General features: G+C 40.7%; 2 protein-coding genes across 3 annotated transcripts; one reads left to right on the forward strand and one right to left on the reverse strand.

The window, feature by feature from the left end:
* Positions 1–2176: 2176 nt before the first annotated feature.
* On the reverse strand, positions 2177–12822 carry uap1 (UDP-N-acetylglucosamine pyrophosphorylase 1). 2 transcript variants are annotated; one of them, XM_031749627.2, is made up of 11 exons: positions 12682–12822; positions 11176–11480; positions 9861–10065; positions 9157–9332; positions 8896–9068; positions 5599–5792; positions 5362–5502; positions 4243–4431; positions 3949–3990; positions 2959–3025; positions 2177–2859 (listed from the first exon to the last, which is right to left on the reverse strand). In XM_031749627.2, exons 2-11 carry the CDS (start codon positions 11456–11458, stop codon positions 2767–2769), a joined length of 1563 nt encoding a protein of 520 aa, XP_031605487.1. In that variant the 5' UTR covers positions 11459–11480; positions 12682–12822; the 3' UTR covers positions 2177–2766. The 2 variants fall into 2 exon arrangements, with proteins under 2 accessions (XP_031605487.1, XP_031605488.1); XM_031749628.2 differs by lacking the exon at positions 3949–3990.
* A 1774-nt stretch (positions 12823–14596) lies between these two features.
* ubxn6 (UBX domain protein 6) lies at positions 14597–22708 on the forward strand. Its single transcript, XM_031749625.2, has 11 exons — positions 14597–14822; positions 15290–15447; positions 16442–16506; positions 17103–17231; positions 17331–17428; positions 17546–17621; positions 17741–17825; positions 17945–18164; positions 19726–19856; positions 19995–20143; positions 20730–22708. The coding sequence occupies exons 1-11, from the start codon at positions 14740–14742 to the stop codon at positions 20853–20855; spliced, it is 1320 nt and encodes a 439-aa protein (XP_031605485.1). The 5' UTR covers positions 14597–14739; the 3' UTR covers positions 20856–22708.
* The last annotated feature ends 1109 nt before the right edge of the window (positions 22709–23817 follow it).

Raw genomic sequence — 23817 nt, forward strand, 5'->3', positions numbered from 1 at the left:
GCTTTTCTGACTTATTTACATGCAAAGCTGCTTGCTTTGCTGATGAGGAAGCCATATTGGCCTGCAGTGAAGTGACACCAATGGCCAGTGGAAATTTATTGGAACCCTAGGATTTTACTTTTTACTTGCTTGGAGATAGTTTTTCTGCTGCTTTTGCAAGTGTTTTACCACAGCTCCCACTGTCCTACTCTGTATTCCCCAGTTTAATATTCTGTTTAGGCATTTGTCAAGTCTCTTAAAGCTTTCCAGTTCTTTCTAATGGCCTGCAGGGGCAACAACTGCAGTTACAAAGAGATTTCCAGTTGTGTAAAGGTGTATCTGATATCCCTGTGTTAGTGTTGTTTCTGAATCATCATAATTCATTTTGACCTAGTTTCAGCATCGCAAGTAACCAATCACATTTTTATGATGTCATAGTTTTGCTTGTAGAAAAAAAAACTTGCCCGTGTCCACTCAGCAAAACATTCAAGAAAAGGAGTGGTTCGGGTTGGGGGCTAAGATGTGATCTTGGTTAGGGTTAGGGTTACGGGGCTATAGTTAGGATTGCAGTGTTAAACCTGGACAAACATTAGCTTTGATGATCCGGGAACAACACCAACATGGGGATATCAGATCGTGCATTGGAAAACAGCCCTCGTTAAACACCTCACTCATGAGTTTATGTACTCAGTCTCTTATTTTAAGTCATTAGGAAGAGAACATTAAATTCTTTTGTAAATTATTGTCAGTATTGGAGTCAGTCAGAGAGGATAAAGGAGGGTTTGGTCTTTGGCTCATGACTTTTACAGTCTGATATGCCAGCAAATAGGCCTTCAACAAGTTAACCCCGATGATGATAAAAACGTTCTGCTTGAGTCACTTCTTTTTCTTCTTTCGGGAGGTTTCTTCCTGTTAAAAGGGAGTTTTTCCTTCCCACTGTCGCCAAAGTGCTTGCTCATAGGGGGTCATATGATTGTTGGGTTTTTCTCTGTATCTATTATTGTAGGATCTACTGTACAATATAAAGCTCCTTGAGGCGACTGTTGTTGTGATTGGGCGCTGTTTAAATAAAATTGAATTGAGCTACTTCCTTTAGGGGTTCCCACAGGGGATCATCTTCCCCCATCTCCCACTATCACTAACACCCTCCTGTCACACCAACACTCTGCATCTCCTCCTTCATTACATCATGAACACACTCTATCTTCCATTTGCCAGGCAGCTCCAACTTCAACATCCTTTGTCCAGTATATCCACTATCCGTCCTCTGCACATGTCCAAACCATCTCAGTCTTGCCTCCAAACAGCTCAACCTGAGCTGTCCCTCTGGTGCACTTCTAATCTTGTCCATCCTGGTCACTCCTAATGAAAGCTTTACATCAGGGGTGTCCAACTCCAGTCCTCGAGAGCTACTGTCCTGCAGCTTTTAGATGCATACCTACTCCAACACACCTGAATCAGATGGCTGAATTACTTCTTCAGCATGCCATGAAGTTTGGCAAAGGCTTGGTAACAAGCCATTCATTTGATTCAGGTGTGTTGGAACAAGGAACAAATCTGCGGCTCCTCACCTCCAGCTCTGCCTCCCGTCTACAACCACTACAACAGTAATTGTTTTTTGTTTCTTTAATTAGATTTTTTTAAGTATTATTTATTTGTATTTTTTCATTTTTGGTTCGCACATGATTTTTTAAAACTAATAAGTTTGACTGTGAATATTAATATTCATAGTTAATATTTGATTTTTTGAGCAAACTTTGAACACTTGTAAATACTAGCATCATGAGCGTGTTGTACCCAGTAACAATGTCACATATCTGTTATCTGCCGACTATGAACTCTCACTAGAACAGGTAAAGTGTATGAAATATGTAAAAGGATTAAATTGATTAAAATGCCATTAAAGAGTTTTTCCGCTTAGCTACATGTCAGGCTGACTTTCCATAGACGTTATAAGAGACGTTCTTTAGTCTTTCACAGCGCCGTTATGGAGCAGGAGAGAAAGAAAGTGAGTCAGAAAGGAGCCACAAAGAAAAATGCCCTGAATAGCTGCAGCAGCGTTGCATCCTCGAAACCATCTTGAACATAAACCATCTGCTGGAAATTGTGATTCACCTCGCAGACACCGGCGAGCAAAGATATGACAAAAAAATATGTTAACACCATTTGAATAATTAAACAGACACAAAGACAATGCTTTCCAAGTAGGAAAATGTATTTAATAAAGATGAGCCATAGCGTCTCTTAAAGCTGAATAACATCCAGTCTTCACTGATTACAAGCAGAGAAGAAGCAATTATTATAAATACCCCCCACAGCCCAGACCATGTACCGTATTTGATTGTAGGAAACATCTGTGTGATCATTTCATCTGAATCAGCTGTTGCATAAAAAATCACCAGGTAAAACAAGTAGATGGCCATTTCCACCTATAGAGAATCTATCAGTACATATAAAAATAAGTCTCATAAGCAAAATAAATAGATGCACCTGCTTCGACCTGTCAGTATGACAGGATTTTCGTACTCCATATCTTGCTGTGTTCAAGTGTTGTTCAAGGAAAAAAAAGAAGAAGAAAAAAAGTTACAAAGCAAAAGGAAAGCCTGGTGCTAAAAAGTAAACTTCATGTTGTTCATTCATTCATTTTGGACAGGACAGCTTCTTTCTTGAACACATGTGTGTGATATTTGTTATTGCACAGCGATGACATCACAGTTTCTCTTCCCATACAATGAGAGATAAAGGGAAGTTGGGCCGTTTCCTTCCTCGCATTCTCCCGTTCAGTCATTACACCCCATTCTTCACCAGCTGGTGGACTCCTTCCTTATCGATCGTCAGAGTTGGTTGAAACTCTTTTCCCTTCACCAGCTCCTCAAGACCCTTGAAGTACAGACACCATCAGGACATTGTTAGTATTTTACTGAGTATTCGTGGAGAAGAATAACATCTGGATTTTTATTTAGTACAACGCGTTCTTACCTCTCCCCCGTACGACACCAGTGGGGAGATCTCGCATTTGATCGGCAGGTCCGTTCCATCCTTCAGGCTGCGGTGGAAAGACAAATTCGGAGAGGATCACAGGACAAAAACAGAAAGCAAATGAGTGACTGTCTCGTGGAAGAAGAAAAGCAATTGTAGCTGAAAAGACAGCTGCTAGGACTCCTTGACACAGCTGTTCTTCTACTGCAGCTTGTGATTAGAGAACAAAGAGAATCAGCGCTTCATCACAACAAGTGATTAGTCCTTTGACTCGTAATAGAAGTCCGCTAGAAGAAAACAGACGAATGACAGGAACGTTGTGCGAGACTGCCGTCACTCAACGTGTTAATTTCTAGATGATGATTACAGAGAAAAAAATCACTAATCAGACATCAGGTGTTTCAGGTGTTTTGCTGAGCAGCTGCCTGATGGAAAAGCTGAATGATTGAGAAAGAAGCACGCCCTTTAAGAGTGTTGGAAACATTTGTGGTGCCGAAAGAGTTTGTGAAGCACATGCCCATTTAATTCTGTCTGGAAAAACAAGCAGGTGGATTTAAACTTAAAGGCAAACTAGCAAGCGATGAAGCTGACCACATAACTATTTGGTAGAGAAACCAACAGGTGTGTGCTCATCTGAAGTCTAGTTGTTTTTTGCCAGAGAGTGTAACTGTCTCCCTTTACCCAGCATGCAATATATTACAGGTCGACATGATAGTAGATGATTTAACCAAGGTTTGGAAGAAGACCATGTTTTCAGGTGACTTCACTGATCCTCGATGTCATTTCCTGCATCCCGACTGAGCATAAAGAGACTGAAAGAAGGCCGCCGACTGGCAGGGCCTCTACAGACTCTTTTCCTCTCAGTGGAAATGAAGGAAAGGGATGTCAAGGATCAGAAGTAATATTACACAGTGTTAACACGTCTGAGCGAGAGGGTAAGAAAGCCAAAACCCCATCACCATGCACTCAGTACTGCAGAGGGATAATTACTTTCTCTTGCCATCATCTGTGACACTGCCTGCTGCTCCGTCTCTGGAAACATTGCACGGGACACACAGGAGCAAGACCAAGCATGAGAGAAGGGGGAGTGAGAGTGTGAAGCTAAAAGAATATGATGTCTACAAAACAAACAAAAAGTCCAGTGCATACAGTTTGTACACAAACAAAAAGGTCAGTGCATACAGTTTGTCCACCGTGTGCAAAGTGTCGAGGGGATGGGAATAACCACAAAGATCTCATTATTATGTATGCTCTTTGTAAAGTGACATGACATGCTGTGGTCACCTGGGTATGGCGGGTACACGTCTGCCGTTCTCGTCAATGAAGTGTCCCCCAGCGTTGAGCACCCAGCGGTGGTGGAGGGACATGAGGGCGTGTCGGGCTGTGGTGGGTGTGTCCTTTCCGTCCTGAGTGTCTGCGTTCTTCAGCGGGGAGAACTCGTCCTCTCGGAGCACCTCATACACAACAAATTTCCTGTTAGAAACACAGACATCCCATCAGCACACAGGCAAACCGAAGACTGGCATGACAACGGAGCAGCTGCCAGGGACTGGTAGAAATGCAGAGCTGGAAAAATTAGCAGGTTAATTAGTCACTCAACAGGAAATTAAACCGCAACAAATAAAAACAAAAATGGCATCCTTCTTTTTATGCTTGGAGTGGTTTCACTGTGTTTTCAGATTGTGCATGATTTCCATGGAGCGATATAAAAATAGTAGCCACACTGAAGGTAGTCCAGAGGAACACATAAAAATGCTTCTGCAGAGGAAATCCAGCAAACTGAAATAAGTTACGTTTTGTTTATTTTTATGGACCAAATGGCTCTAAGACAGGTCATAAGACAACAGACCAGACCACATTAAAAACTGAAGACTTGAGTCAAAGTATTCGGATTTTCCTAATCCATGTCCTAAGCAGCATCAAAAATAGAGCTTTCCTTACTTTAAAAATACATCTTCACAAACTTTGAAGTAAGCTTGATATGGTGTCCCTGATTTTCCATCAGTTAACTGTTACAGGAATACTTTCATTAAATATAAAGTTCTATTAGTAGTGATGTGATTCAGTGCTGATGTCATGTAACACTAAAGGATGTGGAACCGCTCATAAACTTCCATCCTCCTGTGGAGAATTTGGCAAGCTTAGTCTGCTGGACCAGACCTTGGAGAAATGGCACGACTGGAGGGCAGAAATCAGGGCTGGAAAAAGAAGACAGTCCTTGCACGAAAGAAAAAGATCAAGGACCAGTAGAACCAGAGCCCCAAATATATGGAAACCAGTCACCTCTCAAAAGGAGGGGGAGGTGGGGTTAGTATGAGGCAAGATTTAGTTTACTGGTACTGGCATGCACACACACATTCATATTTTCTATGCCATATATGAAAAAAATGCACCGTCACTCACTTGGCAAACTGGAAGATGTCAAAGACAAACTTTTCCATTTTGATGCCGTTTGGTTTCTCTGGTTTGATTAGTTGACCCTGAGCATCCACATATGGGATCTTCTTCTGGGCCACGTGGTGCTGCAGCTGGGGCTCGTATTTCCTAATGTGAAAACGGGGAAAAAATGTCTCATTACCATGATGTAAAGCTGAAAGAATCTGAAACGTAATGATAACGGTGTTTATAGTTTTGCCTTACTGCACTATGTCTCTGAGGAAGGAGAAACTGAAGAAATGATTGGCCACGTTTCCTGCGTTGAACATCAGTCGACCATCGGCGTCCCGCTTCTCAGCAGTTGCCAGGGTGATCTCGCTGTACTCCACCACCTGGTAACGACCATCCACCTTGCAGACAACGCCTACTGCTTCTGTCGGGTTTGTTTTCTCCACCACCTGGGAAACAATGTGGTATGGTATTGGTATGGTATTAAAAAAGGATTATTTTAACATGAATAATGCAAAGCTACTCTAGTTAAGTTCAAGAATAAAAATAAGCAACTGTAAAATGCTAAAAACTCTCTACTTTAACTATTTATACAATAAAATCCACAGATCGGTACACTTTAATTGTGCTACATTTAGAAATAGCAATGTTTTCCATATAAAAACTACAAAATATTTTCCCTGTTGTCCCCTTATGAGTCAAATTATCTGTAAATTATTTACAGTCAGAAATAGTCTAAAACTGAAATAAAATAGTAAAAGAAAGTGCTATGAAGCAATCGGTGCACTCCATTTTACAACCAGTAAGTTAAGAGTCTGCACTGAATGAAAAATCCTTCCCCCCTTTCTATCTGTCGGTTACTAATGACAGGGTCCTGAGGGGGGGATGGTGAACTGGTAGGGGTTTGGCAGGGGGGGTTAGTGAAGCCACATGAACTGTTAGCGGAGCTTAGTAATTTACGATGAGAGGGTGGTACCCCGCTCTGATCTGATTCTTCCATAGCTGCTCCACCCCACATCTCATACTTTCAAACAGAAGCAGGGTCTGGGTGATCTTATTACAATAATTAGTTCACTCTGCTCTGTGTTAGCTGGAAAATATACATAGTGCTTCTACTTCTTAGAGGAAATCAAAAAGTAGCAAGACCTTCAGGCACTCTTTAGCTATCTAACTCACACTGAAGCACGTAATTTGTGCAAAAAACAGTTAAAAAAAAGTGAAATCTTGACTTCATAGTTTGATGTATTGGAAGTAGTATGTGGTTTGTTTAAAAATTAATTAGTAAGATCTGCCAGCAAAGCTTAGTCACAAATATATCAGTCATATTTTACTGTTAAAGCAGGAGATCAGGACGTCTTCTGCCTGCAAGACCTTCTTCTTCTTTTAGTTATGAACCAAAAAAAAACAGGCGTCTCCTGATGGTTGCACTCTCTCTGGTGTACTGGACTCTTATCGCTTAGCTCGTCAGTAGGTGTTATTTTAGAAAAATGTCCCTCTAACTATCTGTGCACCAAGGTCTGCAGGATCTTCAAAGAATGAATGATGGTGAAGAATAAATGTTAAACTTTTTATCTCAAACAAAGCCTCCTCGGCAGCAGATCTTGGCCAGTGAGTACTGAATTTTCACATCACCACAAAAAAGATTCTGCTCAAATTCTTTTGCAAGTCTATATGTGAAAATATTATTTTATAAATCAGTGAACTATTTTCTCAGTCTTTCGCTCAGTGATGAACTCCTTTATGTCTTTAGTTCTGTAACACTAAGCTTCTTTGGGATTATCTTTTTATAGTAAATCACATTACTAATTAATTACTTAGACTTGTGGCACAGTGGAACAGTGGTTATCACTAACACTTCACAAGAGAAGAAGGCTTCAAAATATGTGGGAAAAGTGGCATCTTCACATCACACCATCAACTAAGACCATAATAGTAGGCAAAAGAAGATTCTGGGCTCATTCCTAAATTTCCTAGAAAGCGAAGTCTAGTGCAAAAGAAGACTGCAGAAGTGGATTACAACTCCACCCAGTGGTGAGTTGTGGAAGGTGCAGCTATCTGGAACCTGCCAGGTTAAACTGACCCCACCTTTCAATATATTACATCCCACGCTTGTCACCCTTCAGACCTTCTAGAACAGGGTTTTCAAACATAAGGTCCAAGGGCCAGAATCGGCCTGGCTAATACTCCAATTAGGCCCCCTGGGCAGCTGTGAAGAAGGGCATACATTTTGGACTTGGGACTGTATTTTCACAAGTCTTCAGTTTTTCCTGCTGATGAAGACCTCCTCAGTGCCTACTCACAGGGTACCACATAATTAAGTGACAGCAAATTTCCTCTGTTTCACTTTGTACTATACAGGTTTCTGTTTTTTACAGCAGGTCCACAGTATAAAAAAATAGGTTTCTGTGAATTAACAGAAACTTTTTGTTTCATAAAAAAGAAAAGTCTGCACAATGAGCTACCAGAACCTTTTCGGTAATTTTACACATTTGTTTCTTACATTGTAAGCACACAGGGTCGTTCGGACAGAGTTCTTTCATTTACTTTTTTTATCATGTATGAAACTGTCATACATGATAAATGGTTGCTCAAGAAGAACGAGACTAACTGCTCAGACTGGATCAAATACTACAAACATGACTCGACTATTGGCATACACATTACCTAAGTCAATTACACGCTTTAGTATTTGCATGACGCATCTGTATGTGCCATTCCTATTTAATGAGTCTTAATCTTTGCGTGCACGCCTCCTTGCAATCACTGATACTAACAGGTCTGATAAAGGTCAACTTTAGATTTATGAATTCAATTCAGTGTTACTTTTATAGTGCTTCGAGGCGACTTATCAGTGTTCAGGCAACTTTAGGAGGGGAATAAAATATGTTTACTGCTTCCTCGGTTCTTTATCTTTTGTTATGTCGTGCCTTTTTATGTGGCCTGATTCAGGAGATGCATAACATAAATGCAAAAAGAGGTCAGTTGTTTTGGTCCTCATGGCTGATCCTGACACTATTTAGCTGTTTTCCATTTCACCCTTTAAAGCCCGAACCATGAAACAAGTGTGTGAGTGTTTATTAAATCTTTAATCTATTTTTTAATCTATTTTTTTTTAATTATTTAAATATTAGTTGGCATATATGAGTTGTAATTTGAATCATGACTGCTACATCTGGCTTTTTTTTTTTATTTGTTGCTTAAAAATGCATTGTGAGATTTATTTAGAGGCTCAAAAACTCCCCAAAACTCATGTATCACATATGATATACTTGGCTTTAAGAGGATAAGTACTGCTCATGCCCAGTATACAGCTAGTTCCACACATTCCCAAGGAAAAAATAATAGTGTCACTCCCCAAATGATGGCATTAGCACCGCATCACACCTTCGTTGGACCCAACATTTGGAATTACTGCCCTTGTCAGTAACTTTGGAAGGTGCTACCACAAGAAATTCACCAAAGATGGAGGCAGACGAGCTGCTGTGGCGACCCCTAAAGCGGGCAGCTGAAAGAAGAAGAAGAAAAAATGAAAAAATAGGTGGTATGACCGACCTTAGCTCCACAGTCCGCTCCCTTCTGCACACAGAAACCAACAAAGGCAGGGTCAGCCACTTTGACCAAAATGTTATCAACACAATAAACATGGATGGACTCAATCCCCCTCCTCTCCATGTCATCCAGGATACCCTGGTTCCCGAGAGCTCTGTAAAGACCCCCATTACCGTCTAGAACACAAACACAGACACATTTCTCACACACTGAGCAACACTGTGAATTAAGCCAGAAGTCACTTCTGCATATGTGTGGACATACCGGGAGCCATGGAGAGCTTTCCTTTGCTCTCCAGGATGATCTTGCTGTTGTAGTCCATGGCCGGCAGCATGCCCTGCTGAAAGAAGACGACGCTGTTCTTGTCCAAGCCAAAGTAGTTATGTTTGGAGAAAAAATCCTTTGTGGATTCCATTGTCCTGCCACTCGTCATGATGTACCTGAAGGCAACACAGAAAGAACGCAGCACTTATGCACTTTAAACAATTTAACAATCGTGCAGTGCTGCAGAAAACATCTCCATCATCTCTCTTAAAAACTTAACAGCAAAGGTGATGTTGCTTGATCCAACAGTATAATACTGAAGTTTATAGCAGACAATAAAAAGTAACAACTTGATGAAGATATTTCTAACATGTCCTTCAACTACCTTAAATCTGACATGCACAACTCTATTTCCTGCTTTTTATCTCGATCCTTCATATTTTAAAACTATAAACTGCTGGATCTGCTCTGCAGGGACTTAAAGCTTTTCCAGTAACACAGCTTCCTTGACTGAGTTTCCTTTGATTCACACAGTGACTTGACCCAGTTAATCATCATGCAAGCATAATTGGGACAAACAGCTGAAGTTCACATTATAAATAGTATAGCACTATTTGGTTGCTCGGGCTTGTTTATTTTTCCTCAAATCAAGCTGTAGATTTAGTCGACTAAAATGCCTTAGTCATGAAAACCTCGTGTCTCACCAGGGGATACAGCACTTGGTTTTGTGCGTCTGCTCAGCCAGCTGTTGCAGCTTCAAGATGCGCTCAGCCTGGATCTGAAAGAGGGTTTTGTGGGACGGCAGCCCAACGTCGTACATGCCTTTGGGGTACGAGACCCCCAGCCTGGTTCCCTGGCCTCCTGCCAGCAGTAAGACTGCCACTTTATTCTTAGAGATGCACTGAAGACCTAAAGGGCAACACAGCACAACGGTCATAAATAGTAGCAGAAATGTGTCCTGTAGTTTATTTAAGACAGGGCCATGCATTTAGTGTTATACACTGATATGATGGTACACAGTGCACAGTATCTAATCTCTGCAGACCTCTTATTGCCTGGTTAGTAGATGAATAATAATAAACTTAACAAAACAGTTCTGATAACATTAATCCAAACAGTTTAGCAACATTTTATGACTGATTCTGGAGTACTTGTGGACGTGACACATTATATGAGCGAAAATCTTACAACCCCACTCAAGATTTTACTATGGTTCAATGTACCAATAGTTTATAATGGTTCCAGTTTGTCTTACATAAACTGCAGCAACGTGACACGATATGAAACTCGCTTCCTACTGGTTGGTGCCAGGAAGCAAGTTTTATGTAGTGGGTTAATCCATAAACTTTGACACATACCCCACACCCAGCAACACAGATTTGGTCCCAACAGATCACAATGAGCTCATGACTGAGGGTCAAGAGGGAACTCCAGTTACGTCAAGCACAAATCAACACCAGATGTTTCTGCTGCCCACCGAGATCGTCACACAGCCCCAGGAAGAATGAAGCATGAGGGATTGCGCAAAACATAATGAATAATGCCAGCAACTTACTCAAATGTCAACCCTTGCACAGAAACGCACAATGGATAAACATGGAGCTTCTGACGCAGCATGACTAGAACTTTGTAATAAGCTTTTGCAAAAGTTTTGATCTAATGGGCTGTTTTTCTGTGAGCTAACATCTGGATGTGGACACTTAAAAATATTGCCATGAGAACAACTATTCATCCAGCTGGGTTACCCATGTGATGTTTTAATCCACTTAAGCTTCCCAGTCTGATACCGGTTAAGCTTTCCTCTCTTACCTGCAGGTCATCACTGTTAAGATTTCATTGTGTTAAATGTGCTTGCAGTAACTAGGCGAATCTTGTTTAACAAGTGATAATAGCTTACATATTCTCATTAAAACTAAATACTCCCAATTCTAATGCTTTCTGTTTCCTTAAAGCACTCAGCATACCGAGTAAGTACAGTTTAAAGGTCAAAAGCAGTAAATAGGTGAGAATATACTTCACCTGTCAACTCCCAGTCTTTGACGCTCTCCCTGTCTCTCGTCACACTTCCCAGCACCTCCCTGGGCACCGGCTCCATGCGGCAGTCCATCTTCCCTTGTTTGCTGCTGTTGGATGTCTGCATGGCATTCTTGAAGAATCCGTTGATCTCCTGAAAGTCCATACCCTCCAGTTCTTGGGTCAACTCGGCCTGTTCTTCAGGGCTCAGCTCGTTCCAGAACTGCAGGAGGTGAGACTGGCCGGCGTCAGCCAGCTTCTGCCTGAGTGCGCTGATGTTTGGGTCCATGATCACCTGTGCTTTTAATTAACTGTGGGAAAAAAAGATTATGTTATTTAAAAAGAACTGCAAAAAATGCCCCAGGTCTCGTGTTGTTTTTGTATAAGCCGGTGGCCTTTATGTAAATATAAAAAAAAGAGATGATAAGAGAAAGGTCACACTACAATATCCAAACATTTGCAGGGTTTTTCCCACATATAGATCTGGCCTTCCGCAAGGACTTCATTAAAAATACTTGTAGCTTTTTTTAAACAGTGAGGTTTTATTCACCCTTAAATACATTTTTTGAAGTAAAATTGACAAAAAATTGCAGAAATAATCTGTTAGATAAGGTAACACAGACTCTTTCCAAAAAATTCATGTGGACCAGTCATATTTATTGGCACAGTTACCACTAAAAGCTCATTTTGAGCTCCCAAGAAACTGTATGTGTATATAAAAACAAATTTAGGAGTAAAAAAAAAAACTGATGACATAGCCAATGTGCCTAAAGTGAAACATGATAAGAGTATCTTATAACCCTGTGCTAGTTGTAGTGTTGGTAAAACAAGCACTGCTGGAATGCTTATCCTATTTGTTTGACTCCACACCCACATTTGACAGGAAGTCATCACAACACTAAAGGATAAGGTCGAGGATAGTTTCATCTTATACCACAGTGTGAATACTGACTCTTTTATACCCAATATGTTTGCTTATTATGATTGATAATTACAACAGTAAAATAATAGCTGTGTCACAACGCGATATTATGAACCCGCGATGTTTTCTAAGAGGGTTTACACCAAAGAAACCTCCTCTGTAAGTGAGCTTTTCAATGGGATGCTGACGACTAACACCACAGGCACACACCCTGAACTATCTACAGCTGTAATACACAATATTCATATATCACTTATAGTTAAAGTGTTCATACAACTTTTAAACTTCACGTCTCCAGCATGACCGCGACGTTGAGCCTGTAAAGAGGTAGCAGGGACTGCTGTGTTGACTCGGAGCACAGATAAATCCAGTGTTAGCACAGTGTAATAACATAGACTGTTGCTAAGAAGCGCGTAGATTTAGTGAACCACATTTTCAGTCACTGTATATGATAGTTAGCCGCGGTCTGCGCATCAGTCAAGCTACAGCCGGGCACATGTTAGCAAATATCCGCCCGACTGAGGAGCGGGAAACCGCTCGGCTCGCTGTACACACAGCAGATAGAAGTAAATCAAATATTTAACTCTTACCTCTCACAAAGACTCCTCTCCGGTGTAAGATCATTAATGCCAATCGATGACTACTCGCTTGCACTGGTCACTATACGCCTCCCTCCCGGAATACACCTCCTGCTACGTCACATTTGACGTGGCATCAGTGTGCGCGTGTGTATGTGTAGCCAAGTCAGAGATGCGTTCATGTGCCACCTGTAAATTTAATCACTCTATGCTAGGAGTGTGGGGGAAAAAAGGCACGGGAGCCAGAATCTGTCTGGTGTTGTGCCAAAAACTGTTTTCTATCTATGTAATATATTTGCTTATATTGTTAAATAGACTGTAGTCAATAGGATTTCTGAAAAGGTTATATATAAAATAAAGACATGGCCTGTTTTGCAAGAACCTTTCTTGATTTTACCTATTTTATAATCACAGCACTCTATTTTGGCCACTTAAAATATCTTGAGATAACCATTTCTTGCCATTTCTGCTGCCCTCTTGGGCACATCTTTCTTGAAAAATACATTTTTGACGTCAATTTCCCTTTTTACCAGGATAAATGAAGGATATATACAAGTCCCCTTGCCAAAAACTGATCACAGCTTTTATTTTGTCTTGAAATCATGTTTGAGAAACATGTCTGAAATTTTCTTGTCAGATTATATTGCAACAAGTCATGTACAGCATTTTAAATATAGCTAATCGGTTTTTTTGCACCACATCAGCAAAGACTCTTATCACCTCTGGACAGCTTTGGAAAATGTGAAGCAAAATGAACGACTAACTGTATTTTTGTAAATTTTATTTATATAAATTTTATGGCTTCGCCTACTGAGCCCAAAGAGATATGTTGACAGTTTCTTTTAATTCTTTAATAAAGAGATGAAAATGCACTTCTTTTTCTGATATATCTGCATTTGCTGACATGTTTTGAATCATGCACGCTTTATGTCATACTACTTGTCATGATTTTTCACTATAAATATTGTATTCAAATCATGTAAAATGCAAAATATTTCTACTTGTTTTTAACAGTCTTTGATAGTCTTTAACAGCTTTATGAATGTAATCAAAGGTAAACCATCAGACAGGTAGAGACAGAGCAGTCAGCTTCAATGAACCAGCTAATGTACATATCTCCACTTGTGTGTGTGTGTTTATATGCATTTTCTAACAATTAGCATATGAATTGTGTTTATCTGAAGAGAAAGCATGTATTACCCTTTAATTATTTCATGCACGTCCTAAAAAAAAAACTTACATTGAACCCCCCCCACCCCCACACACACACACACACACACACACAAAAGATAGCTACAGAAATGAGATGGCAGCAGGGGTCAGCAGCAAATCATTATTGTCTCTTATCATTAACAGAAATAAGAATAGCTTATTTCATACAGCTCTCAGCAGCAGCCTTGAGAGCTGTATGATCCAGCTGCTGAAACGTTGGCACAAAACCCGACTGTTGTTTGGTGACAGAGTCCATGGCTGACAACACAGCAGCTCCAAATAGGATCCTGTCAGGCTCCCAAATCCAGAATCCTCAGACACCTAAAGAGTTAGAGGGGGCTGCTCTGATAATGCCAGGTGTCAGACTGGATGATTATCAGCAGCACCCAGCTGATACTGTATACTCATTTCAGTTCAGTTCATTGATCTGAAAAAATAGCCACAATAGTCTGTTAATAGACTAGTTCTAAATCTAATTGTAAGATTAAAACACTTAATTTTAAAACGATAATCAACACAAACCAATTTCTGTGCTGACCTTTGAGCCAGTCAATACTAGGGTAATATGCACAAATTTCTGAGAACATGGAAGTACATGTAAACAAACAAAAGAAAAAAAAAAGGTCAATTATAAAAAAGTTGCCTTGTAAAACACGAACCACTGATCTGGAATGGTTGGACTTTCACTTCTGAGTTCAACCACGAGGGGGCGACCGTCTCTCCTGATGAGGCGGAAGCAGTTTGTTCTCATTTGAAACAATTTTGTTGTGGTCCTCCTCTTCCTCGCTAAAACCAGGCTGGGTGCTGCCCATCTGTTTGTTTTTCCCTGGTGGTCAGATTTTTGTGCAGCTACAGAAAATGAAGAAGTTTTTCGATGACATTAAGAAAGACATCAAATTTAAATCCGCGGGACCCGGGAAGAAACTAACGGAAGACACCAGGCAAATAACAAACTTTTCTTTTCTCAGCTGCTACAGCGCTAAGCAAAGCTAGCCGTACAGATAGCTATTTAACATCGGCTAAACGGGCTTATCTCATAGCTGACAGCTGGTCAGTAATGAGTACCGCTTTTCCGTCTCCCCATGTGTTGAAGCTAACCACAACAGTGCTAATTTGTGTGTGTTTTTCTCACGGTTGTGCGTCAAACGGCTAACTGTTATATAATCTTGAGCACGGCGGGAGGCGACTGTATAATTTCAGGGTAACCTGACTAACAGTTAATCCCTGCACAAGCTTGTTTAGATAAAGGACTAAGCAAACCTGCTTCTCAACAGGAAGCAGAGCTGCTGTGATTCTGACGTATTTGTACTGTTGTCGTTGCTACTTAGCTTAGCACTGTCTTCTTCCTACTGTGAAGCCACAACACGTCTCCTCTTATAGTGCTGTTTCTCTCCTAATAACCCTACAGTGCCAAGCCTGAGGTGGTGCAGGGTAGATCCAGTGGCAAGCACGATCGGCATGCCCCCAGTGAAGGAGCCCAGAGGGCTGGAGCTGCAGCCTTGGCCAGGATTGAACAGCATCAGAAGCCGAAGGTTCACACCTCCCAGGACGCCATTAGGACCCAGGGTGAGACATGCAGCCCTGTTATTACACCAGGCGGTGTCTCAGTTCAAACACAGATGAACGTCAGCCTCCTTGTTTCAGTTGTGGGTATTAGGATAATTCAGTTGTGGGTATTTAAACATGTTTTAGACTCTGAAGCACTCTACAGATTATTACAGTTGATCTGGTTAAAAAAAAGTCATATCTTCTAAATTTATTATCTGCTACTGTAATATATCCAGTACATCTATGGAAGAACAGACACCAGAAACATTTATTACCTCTGAAAAACCACATCATCAAAGAAGTCACCCATCCATTCATTTTCTGCTGTTTAACGGAGGCCGGGTAGTAAGGGCAGCAGCCTAAGCAGAGAAGCCCAGACTCTTCCCCCCAGCCACTTCCTCCAGCTCATTTAGGGGGAACACAGGTGTTCCCAGGTCAGCTGAGAGATACAATCTTTTCAGCATGTCCAGCGTGTTACCTGGGGCCTTCTCCCAGTAGGACATGCCCAGAACACCTCACCTAGGAGGCGTACTAGTCAGATCCCCGAACAACCTCAGTTGTTTGGAGCAGCTCTACTCTGATTCCCTCACAAATCAACTCCTCACCCTGTCTCTAAGGGAGAGGCCAGCTACCCTTCGGAGAAAACTACTGTCCAAGGTGTGCATCCACAGTGTCATTCTTTTAGTCATTACCCAGAACTTGTGACCACTGATCAGCTCTCTCTTCACCCTGCATCACTGCAGAAGTCTGTCAGTCTCTTGCTTCCTTCTCAGATATTTAAATTCCTCCACTTGAGGTAGCAAAACGTCCCTGAATCAAAGAAGTATTTATTTTTAAAAATCATTGTTTTTGTATTCATGGGAAAAAATGTGTCAAGTACATAATCTTTATGTTTATGTTAAGATGCTAAACCTGTGAAGTCCACGGAAAGTAGATATGATTAGATACTGTTTTACACTGATGAAGCAAATATATTCTGGTTATGACGGTTGTTTTCTACACGTGCTTGCAGTAAAAAGAGAACTCGAGGCCGAGGCAGCTGCACTTGCTGAAAAAGAAAAGGCAGCTGCAGCAGAGGTAAGTGTATAAACCAGAATTGTGACACAATTTTCATGCTAATTTTGGTTCACATCGACTGTGCTTAACTTCATAAAATATTTCCATTTTTTCTTTCACTTTGAAGAAGACAGTATTCCTGATAAGCTGTTTTCACGGCTGATTAAAGTGAATATTCCTGTTTATACACAGCCTATCATACAGTGTCTAGTGTTGAAAAGGGCAGCATAGGTGCAGACAGCTGTTCATCTCAATGTCAGTTTCATAATATTGGAAAGTAGGTGACTTTCTCCAGCCAGACACTGGGCTTTTGTTTTAGTCTTCCCTTATTTACCTTAAACCTGTTCAGTAGTAAAATGTTTTTATCACAATCCTGGTGGTTTTCTTTAGTTGAAAAGCCAGAACTTTCTTTTTTTTATGGGCACCAATTTTTTTTTTATATGCATAAAAAACCCTTTATGCTTGTCAGTGGTAGTGAGGCCTAATTGAGAATATGAGAAAAGGAGCCAGCTATTCATGTGAGCTGTATTAAATTCAGAGTAATAGCGGTGGCCTGTTGGTGTGGATGAAAATTTCATCGCTGAATCTAACAACACTGAATGACATTTTCCTCCCAGGGCTCCAAAGTGCCAGTGAAAGATCCCACCCTTCTCTCAGTATCAGGCGTCTATTTCATCTGTCCACTAACTGGAGCCACATTAACCAAGAGCGAGAGGGAAGTACACATTAAAGAGGCCATTTTAATGGTATGTCTGAGGATGTTGGTTCAGTTATAACGTGTGTGCAGTCAGACTGAATGCTAATCTCGTTGGTGCTTTTGATAAACCTGCCATTTTTGACTGCAGCGGTTTGAAGAAGATGAAGTCGAGGCGTCGGTTATGATGATGCACACATTTAACAAAGACAGAGAGAAAGTGAAGGCTGCGGTGGACATCATAAGCAAGTAAGACGCTGATGGTTATGTTAATTACATATGTAAATGTTTTGTGCTGTTGTCACAGATTTTGAATATCTGTTCTAGACATCAAAGGTTTTTTTGTTGTCATTGTTTTGTTTCCAGATATGTTGAAAATATATGCAAGAACCCCACAGAAGAGAAATACAGGAAAATTAAACTCAGCAACAAAGTGTTTCAGGTGTGTAACGTTCCTCGCCTACTGGATAAAGACTAATTATTTATAGCACACTTCATGGGATCTCTCTAAGAAAACAAGATAATTTTGCATGTCTTATAAGATTCCTTGTGTTATTTCAGGAGAAAGTAAAGTCTGTGGAGGGCAGCAGGGAGTTCCTGCAGGCTCTGGGCTTTACAAGTGTGATGCTTCCCATAGAGGGCCAAGGTAAATGAATAGTGATATTTATGAGCAGTATGTGTCTGCTCACCTGCCAGTGATTTTCATTTATGCATCATTCAGTCTTTACATCTTTTTAACGTGTGCCCACCTTTCATGGAGATCAGAGGAGGAAGAGGAGTTCCTGGTGTTGCCAGAGCAGAGCCCCGATGCCCTGGAGCTGATGAAGGAGAGGAGGGATCGTCTTCAGAGAGGCGAGCCGGTCAGAGCGCAGCTGGACAGGCAGCCTCAAGCTTTCAGGCCGTCCCCTAACGCTCAACGCTTTGAGCTGCCGCCAGAGTTCTACAACCTTACGGCGGAGGAGCTCAAAAGGGAGCAACAGCAGAGGTACAGACTCACTTTCAATCCAAAAAATGGATCTAATTCAAGTCAGCTATAAATTCTAGTTAGATGGTAGAGGAATGTTGTCTCTCTTTTCTTTAATGAATTGTCTGTACATTCAGATCAATTACTTGATTTCACTCGCTGTGGTAGCAGTTCCAGTGAAATGGAGTAAAGATCAATATTTGGCTCATAGGATTTGCAATTTATCTGTGACAGTGTGGTTAGAGAAACTTCATCCCTGTCTGAATTTATCCCACAAGACTGCTGTAAAAGAACCCCAAGAAACCGTTTGCTCCTAAATATGCTTGTGATCAAACTAGGTTTTGGTTATATTTGTTCCACATGGTTGCCAAGTTTGAGTAACCAAGTAAAGAAGATTCAGAGGAGACAGTGACGGTCTCCTGGATGTGTGCAGTAGACAGTGACCCCTCGATGGATCAGTAGTTCTCATAACTTTGCAACATGATGTAAAGCGACAGATCCTTTAGGTCTTGTAAATTCTGAGGTGGGTCCTCTATGGATCGGATTTATTTGTCCAGCACATTCCACAGATGCTCGATTAGACTGAGACATGGGGGTAAGAGGGCACAGCCATCAGGGAATACTGTTGCCATGAAAGGGTGTACATGGCCTGCGGCAATGCTTTGGTAGATGGTACATGTCAAAGTAACATCCACATGGGTGGCAGGACCCAGGGTTCCACAGCAAAACATTGTTCAAGAAAATTTGATTCATCAGACCAGGCCCCTATGTTTCATTACTCAGTGCTCCACTTCTGATGCTCACCTGCCCATTTTTTGACACTTCCAATGGTGTACAGGTGAGGCATGGGCACCCTGACTGTGTGCAGCACTATATGCAACAAACTGTAATGCACTGTGTATCCGTACATCTATCAGAACCAGCATTAACCTTTTCAGCAATTTGAGCTATTGTTTCTCATCTGTTAGAGAACACCTCATGGCCTGGCCTTTGTTCCCCATGTGCATCAGTGAGTCTATGACCCGCTGCTGATTCACCCCTGTTCATTCCTTGGACCACTTTTGATAGATGTGGTCCAAGATGAAGACATAATTGGTGTTATTCACTTTACCCGTTACTGGTCATAATGTAATGCTTACGCGTAAGGTTATAAATTCTGGGCTTATGGATTGTGAATTTCTAGCTTTGCATTTTAGAGATGAGTCAGCAGGTTAGCATGAATGCGCAGCTCAACTTTTCACCAGGGTTTGCTCACCACATAACACACACATACTGTGTTACATGTGATGAGGACAGTGATGAGTATTGAAAACAACTGAGTCACAGATGGTGAACTAACACCTTTTTTTAAACGACTGCAGCACTGAAATTATTTAAAAATAAAAACTTAGTTGTTCTGGGTTGTATGGTAGTATTTAACTCTAGCTTTCCACTATCAACAGCACACCCAAGAATGATGGATGATTTAATGCTGATGTGCTTTATATCGCCTCTGGGTGTGTCATGTGCCTCTAGCTACAAAAGTTTCCCTGGTTTACTAGTGTTTGTCTATCAGCGAATGAGTCCCTTGTGCTTTTCTCAGGAGTGAGTTAGTAGAGAAGAATGCCATGCTGCGCACTAAAGCCATGAGGGAGAAGGAGGAACAGAGGGAGAGGAGGAAATACAACTACACCCTGCTCAGGGTGAGACTGCCTGATGGAAACCTGCTACAAGGTGAAGCCACAATTTAAAATTTACTTCAAGATTAAATCAAATTGAGTAAACAAAAAGCATTTTACTCTGAAAAATCCTACACATTGTAGTTTTGTTGGCATTGTCGACACAACTGCTCATGATTTGTGACCCTCTAAGGAACATTTTATGCCTGGGACCGGATGCCTGTGCTGTTTTCATTCATGCGGGAGTCTCTGGTGGATGGTTGGCAGCCCTTTGAACTGATTGCTCCTGGAGGTCAAAAACTACAAGAATCTGAAGACATTGCTCTTGCAGAGTGCAGCTTGGTGGGTTGAAATCAGAATCTACTTGGCAAACCGGCCTGTGGATTAATTTTTTTTGTCAGTCCCATTGTTGCCCTAACACTTAACACTGTATTTAGTATTTCTTTCTGATGAATGTGGACACTGGGAGAATGAAAACAAACTTCAATGTTAAAACCCACAGCACAGAGCAGGGGTTTTAATTCAGGTTTTAGTTTGTGGCGAATTTTTAGAACAGAGTGAATGTTTGAGGTCATTTTTAGTCGGGTAATATTGAAGTTGAGGTAAAGTATTTAGTATAACATATTTAGTATACACATCCAGTAATGCATACAATCTTATATTGTACATATATTTATTACACTCAGATTTAGCCATTCTTATATTTTGCTCGTTTTACGTTATTGTATTTTTGCACAACTCTGTTGCTTGTGAAGCTCGCACACAAGAATTTCACTCGCATGTACTGTATTAGTGTACCTGCACATGTGACGTGACAATAAAAGTGATTTGATTTTGATTTGAAGTGTCACATTTACATTTCAACTACTAATTTTCTCCCTTTTAAACAAAAATAATCTGTATTGTACTGACTTCCCTTATATTTTAGGTCCCTGCTGCGCTGCTCACGTTTGCCTGGGATGCAGCTGTGCAGGCTGATATTGCAGCTGCAGGTGGAAAGAGCCCCACTCTCCTCAAACCGGAACTGCTGGAAAACATTCGGAGCCTGAGCTGAGCAGGAGTACACTCTCCCAAACCCTCCCCTCTACCTCCCTCTTTCCTCTCACACTACTGGGGTGAATTCGGCTCTTTACTAGTGACACATTTATTTTTGCAAACTCTAACCTAAGTCTGTAGCAGTGATAGATTAGGGGTAATGTCACCCTAATATATTTGTTGGGCTGAGCATAATCTCCCCATGGGGATGAGGTCACAACACAGCCTGCTTCAGCAGGACATGTTGAAGGAAGCACTGCTGACAGATGGAAGGACAAAGCAAGAGCACATGGTGGTTTTGGGGCTTTTTGCATCCTGAATGTACATGCTGTGTAGTAAACAGACTCTGCAGCTGCAGTCTTTCCTGTTCTACCCAAGTCAGTCAGGTAGAGTTTTCAAAGCATGTTGAGACCTTGTTTTAACTGTGTCACCACTTCCTCCCCTTTAGAAGAAAATAAATAGCAAAGACAGTTCAAGATACTGTTGTTGAATCACGTCAAGTATCTCAGCTGCTTCAGCAGCTCCTGGGTTTTTTTTTTTTTTAAGGCTGCTGGGTGTCAGTGCACTGGCTTTACTTCAGACTTGAAATGCTCTGTGCTTTGTTTGGCAGTGTTCGAAATTAGCTCAGTGTAGTCTGTTAACTGATTTGATGTGATACGAGTCTGGCTTTATTGCTGAAAACATACATAAGCTTCTGTTGCCCTGCTCCGGAGTGGCCTTGCACTCCTTGGTGTTACAACACAGATTGTCTTTTGTTGTTGCTTCAGTATGAGCATGAGCCTAAATCAGAATTCATAAATCAAAGTTTTTATTTTGGATAATTTTAAAATTTATGTTGATAAAACAAAAAACGGAGGGGTAAACCTTAAAAAATTAAAAACATGAGGCCCATATATATAGTTTTATAATTGTGTCAGCCATGTGGTGACAATGTGAAGGCAATTCTAGTACTGGAATCAAGTATTTTGTAAGTTTGTAACAATGAAGGATATTTTGGGGAGTAGGGAGGGGCCTAAACACCTAATATTACATTGTTCACAGTTAAATGATTAATGTTTGAATTTTATGTTGAAGTTTTATGTAACCAACTCCGCCCTGGCATGGAGATGGCCAAATTTCTGGCAGCATGGATTTCTGTTGTATTGAAAATGGTGGTTAATTATTTTTGTATTTGTTTGCATCAAACACTTATTTTTCTCCACATAAAAAGGGTCTGAGTACATGAAAACGCCTCAAAATACCAACTGTCTGAACTGAATCCAGTGACAACCTCAAGTTGCAAGAGACTGAAGTTGCAAAGTTTATTCAAGCTGCATACGTTTATTTTGGTTTTGCTGTACATGAGCGTTTACCAAGTAGAACTTTAAAACCTAATTACTTTCTCCTTGTAGTGGTTGGTTAAGATGACAACAACCTACCTCTTACCATTTCCATGCATCCCAAGGGAAACTTACACAATTATGTAAGGTTAGGGGATATTGTCTTTTTCCCCTCTTATTTTGCTAATAATTGTCAGTACTTTTAATCTGTGGCACACTGAACACACAAATTAAAACTGGGTGATGGGGAAACGAACTGATGTCCACTATTTCATGCACAGCCCAGGTTGAATCAGCCAAAAGAAACATTTCTGCAGTCTAAAGCTTGTCCGCAGGTATTGCATAAAAGGGATGTAGATCTTTCATTAGCACCATAACAGTATGAAATAATTAAGTGAGCAGTTGTGATCTGTCCAGATGTTTCCTTCAGAGTGGTGTTCTGTTGCTTTTTAAGCTGCCTGTTATAACGATCGCTTGCAAAGCCTCTTAACTTTTAACAAACAGAAGTTTGTTTTAAAAATAAATAAATAAAAGTTGTCTTTGGAATAAGAAATGTTTTCTATTCTTGTGTTGGACATGTATTTATTTGCAAACCTTCATAATGTGTGTAACATCTTGACGTGCTGATACCTTAAATGTGAAATTAGTTTAGCAGCCAGCCATTTACTACTCTCAGATTTGGACCCTTTAAAGCCAAGTGTATGATATTTAATGTGTTATTGCAGATTTTTTCCCTATGAAAAAAAAAAGAAAAAAAGAAAATGACTTGCAAAAAGAAAAGAACCTGTTGTAACAAATGATACAATTTAAAATTCATATATGTAGACAGTTCAATAATCACTCCATTTTCATAAAATTAGAGTTTTCTGGCAATTATTTTATGGTTCTGCTTTAAAGGGTTAATTGGATGAAATACAAAGTGTCTCTAAAGATGGTAACCTGTTTTTGACTTATTTTGCTGTTATTTAGTTTAAAAAAAAAAAAAAAAAAAAAAAGACTGGGGCACTATCTAACATGGTTTACCATTTGAGAGGAGGGAAACTCCCCACCAACACATCCATTAAAAGTCTAATAAGAGGATGTAGTCTGGTTAAACCAAATTAGAGCTGCTCATACTCCTCAGCCCCCCTAGCCAGCTGTAACCAGGTAGATGGTTTCCTCTCCCTGAGCCTGCTTTTGGGTCTCTTCCTGTTAAAAGTGAGTTTTTCCCTCCCACTGTCACCAAGTGCTGTCTGTATGGCATAGTCTGGTGTTCTATCCCTTATCATACAAATTCTAATTGGCTAAGGTGAACTGCAGTATCAGTATTCAGAAAAAAGGTGATTTATGTTACTGATGTTGCTCTAAGTAGTTTAGAAACAGCTGCTCTATGTGATTTTTCAGCACAAACATATGTACCGTGTACCAAGAATGATCCGAAAAAGAAAATATCCAGTGCGCAGCAAATATGTTGATGATGTGATGTCAGAGAATGGCCTGATTGCTCAAATAGCGACTCATTACAACCAAGATATGCACAAGAGCATTTCTGAATGCACATCTAACCTTGAAGCAGATGGCTCTCTGGGTATGACTCAAGTCAGCTAACAACAGAAAACTGATGCTACAGTTCGCACACCAAAATGGTCAGCAGAAGATTGGAAAACTGTTGCCTGGTCTGAT

The sequence above is a fragment of the Oreochromis aureus genome, linkage group 23, assembly GCF_013358895.1.
Source record: "Oreochromis aureus strain Israel breed Guangdong linkage group 23, ZZ_aureus, whole genome shotgun sequence".
NCBI classification, from domain to species: domain Eukaryota; kingdom Metazoa; phylum Chordata; class Actinopteri; order Cichliformes; family Cichlidae; genus Oreochromis; species Oreochromis aureus.

What these genes read in the sequence shown, in the direction of transcription:
- uap1 (XM_031749627.2), bottom strand. Translation starts at nt 11,458, where the DNA reads ATGGACCCAAACATCAGCGCACTCAGGCAGAAGCTGGCTGACGCCGGC. An exon ending in TTCCTCAGAGACATAGTGCA is followed by an intron (nt 5,503 to 5,598) that starts GTAAGGCAAAAC and finishes TTTTCACATTAG; the next exon opens with GAAATACGAGCCCCAGCTGC. An exon ending in CGTGTACCCGCCATACCCAG is followed by an intron (nt 3,991 to 4,242) that starts GTGACCACAGCA and finishes CAATGTTTCCAG; the next exon opens with AGACGGAGCAGCAGGCAGTG.
- ubxn6 (XM_031749625.2), top strand. Translation starts at nt 14,740, where the DNA reads ATGAAGAAGTTTTTCGATGACATTAAGAAAGACATCAAATTTAAATCC. An exon ending in GGACGCCATTAGGACCCAGG is followed by an intron (nt 15,448 to 16,441) that starts GTGAGACATGCA and finishes ACGTGCTTGCAG; the next exon opens with TAAAAAGAGAACTCGAGGCC. An exon ending in TTAAAGAGGCCATTTTAATG is followed by an intron (nt 17,232 to 17,330) that starts GTATGTCTGAGG and finishes TTTTGACTGCAG; the next exon opens with CGGTTTGAAGAAGATGAAGT.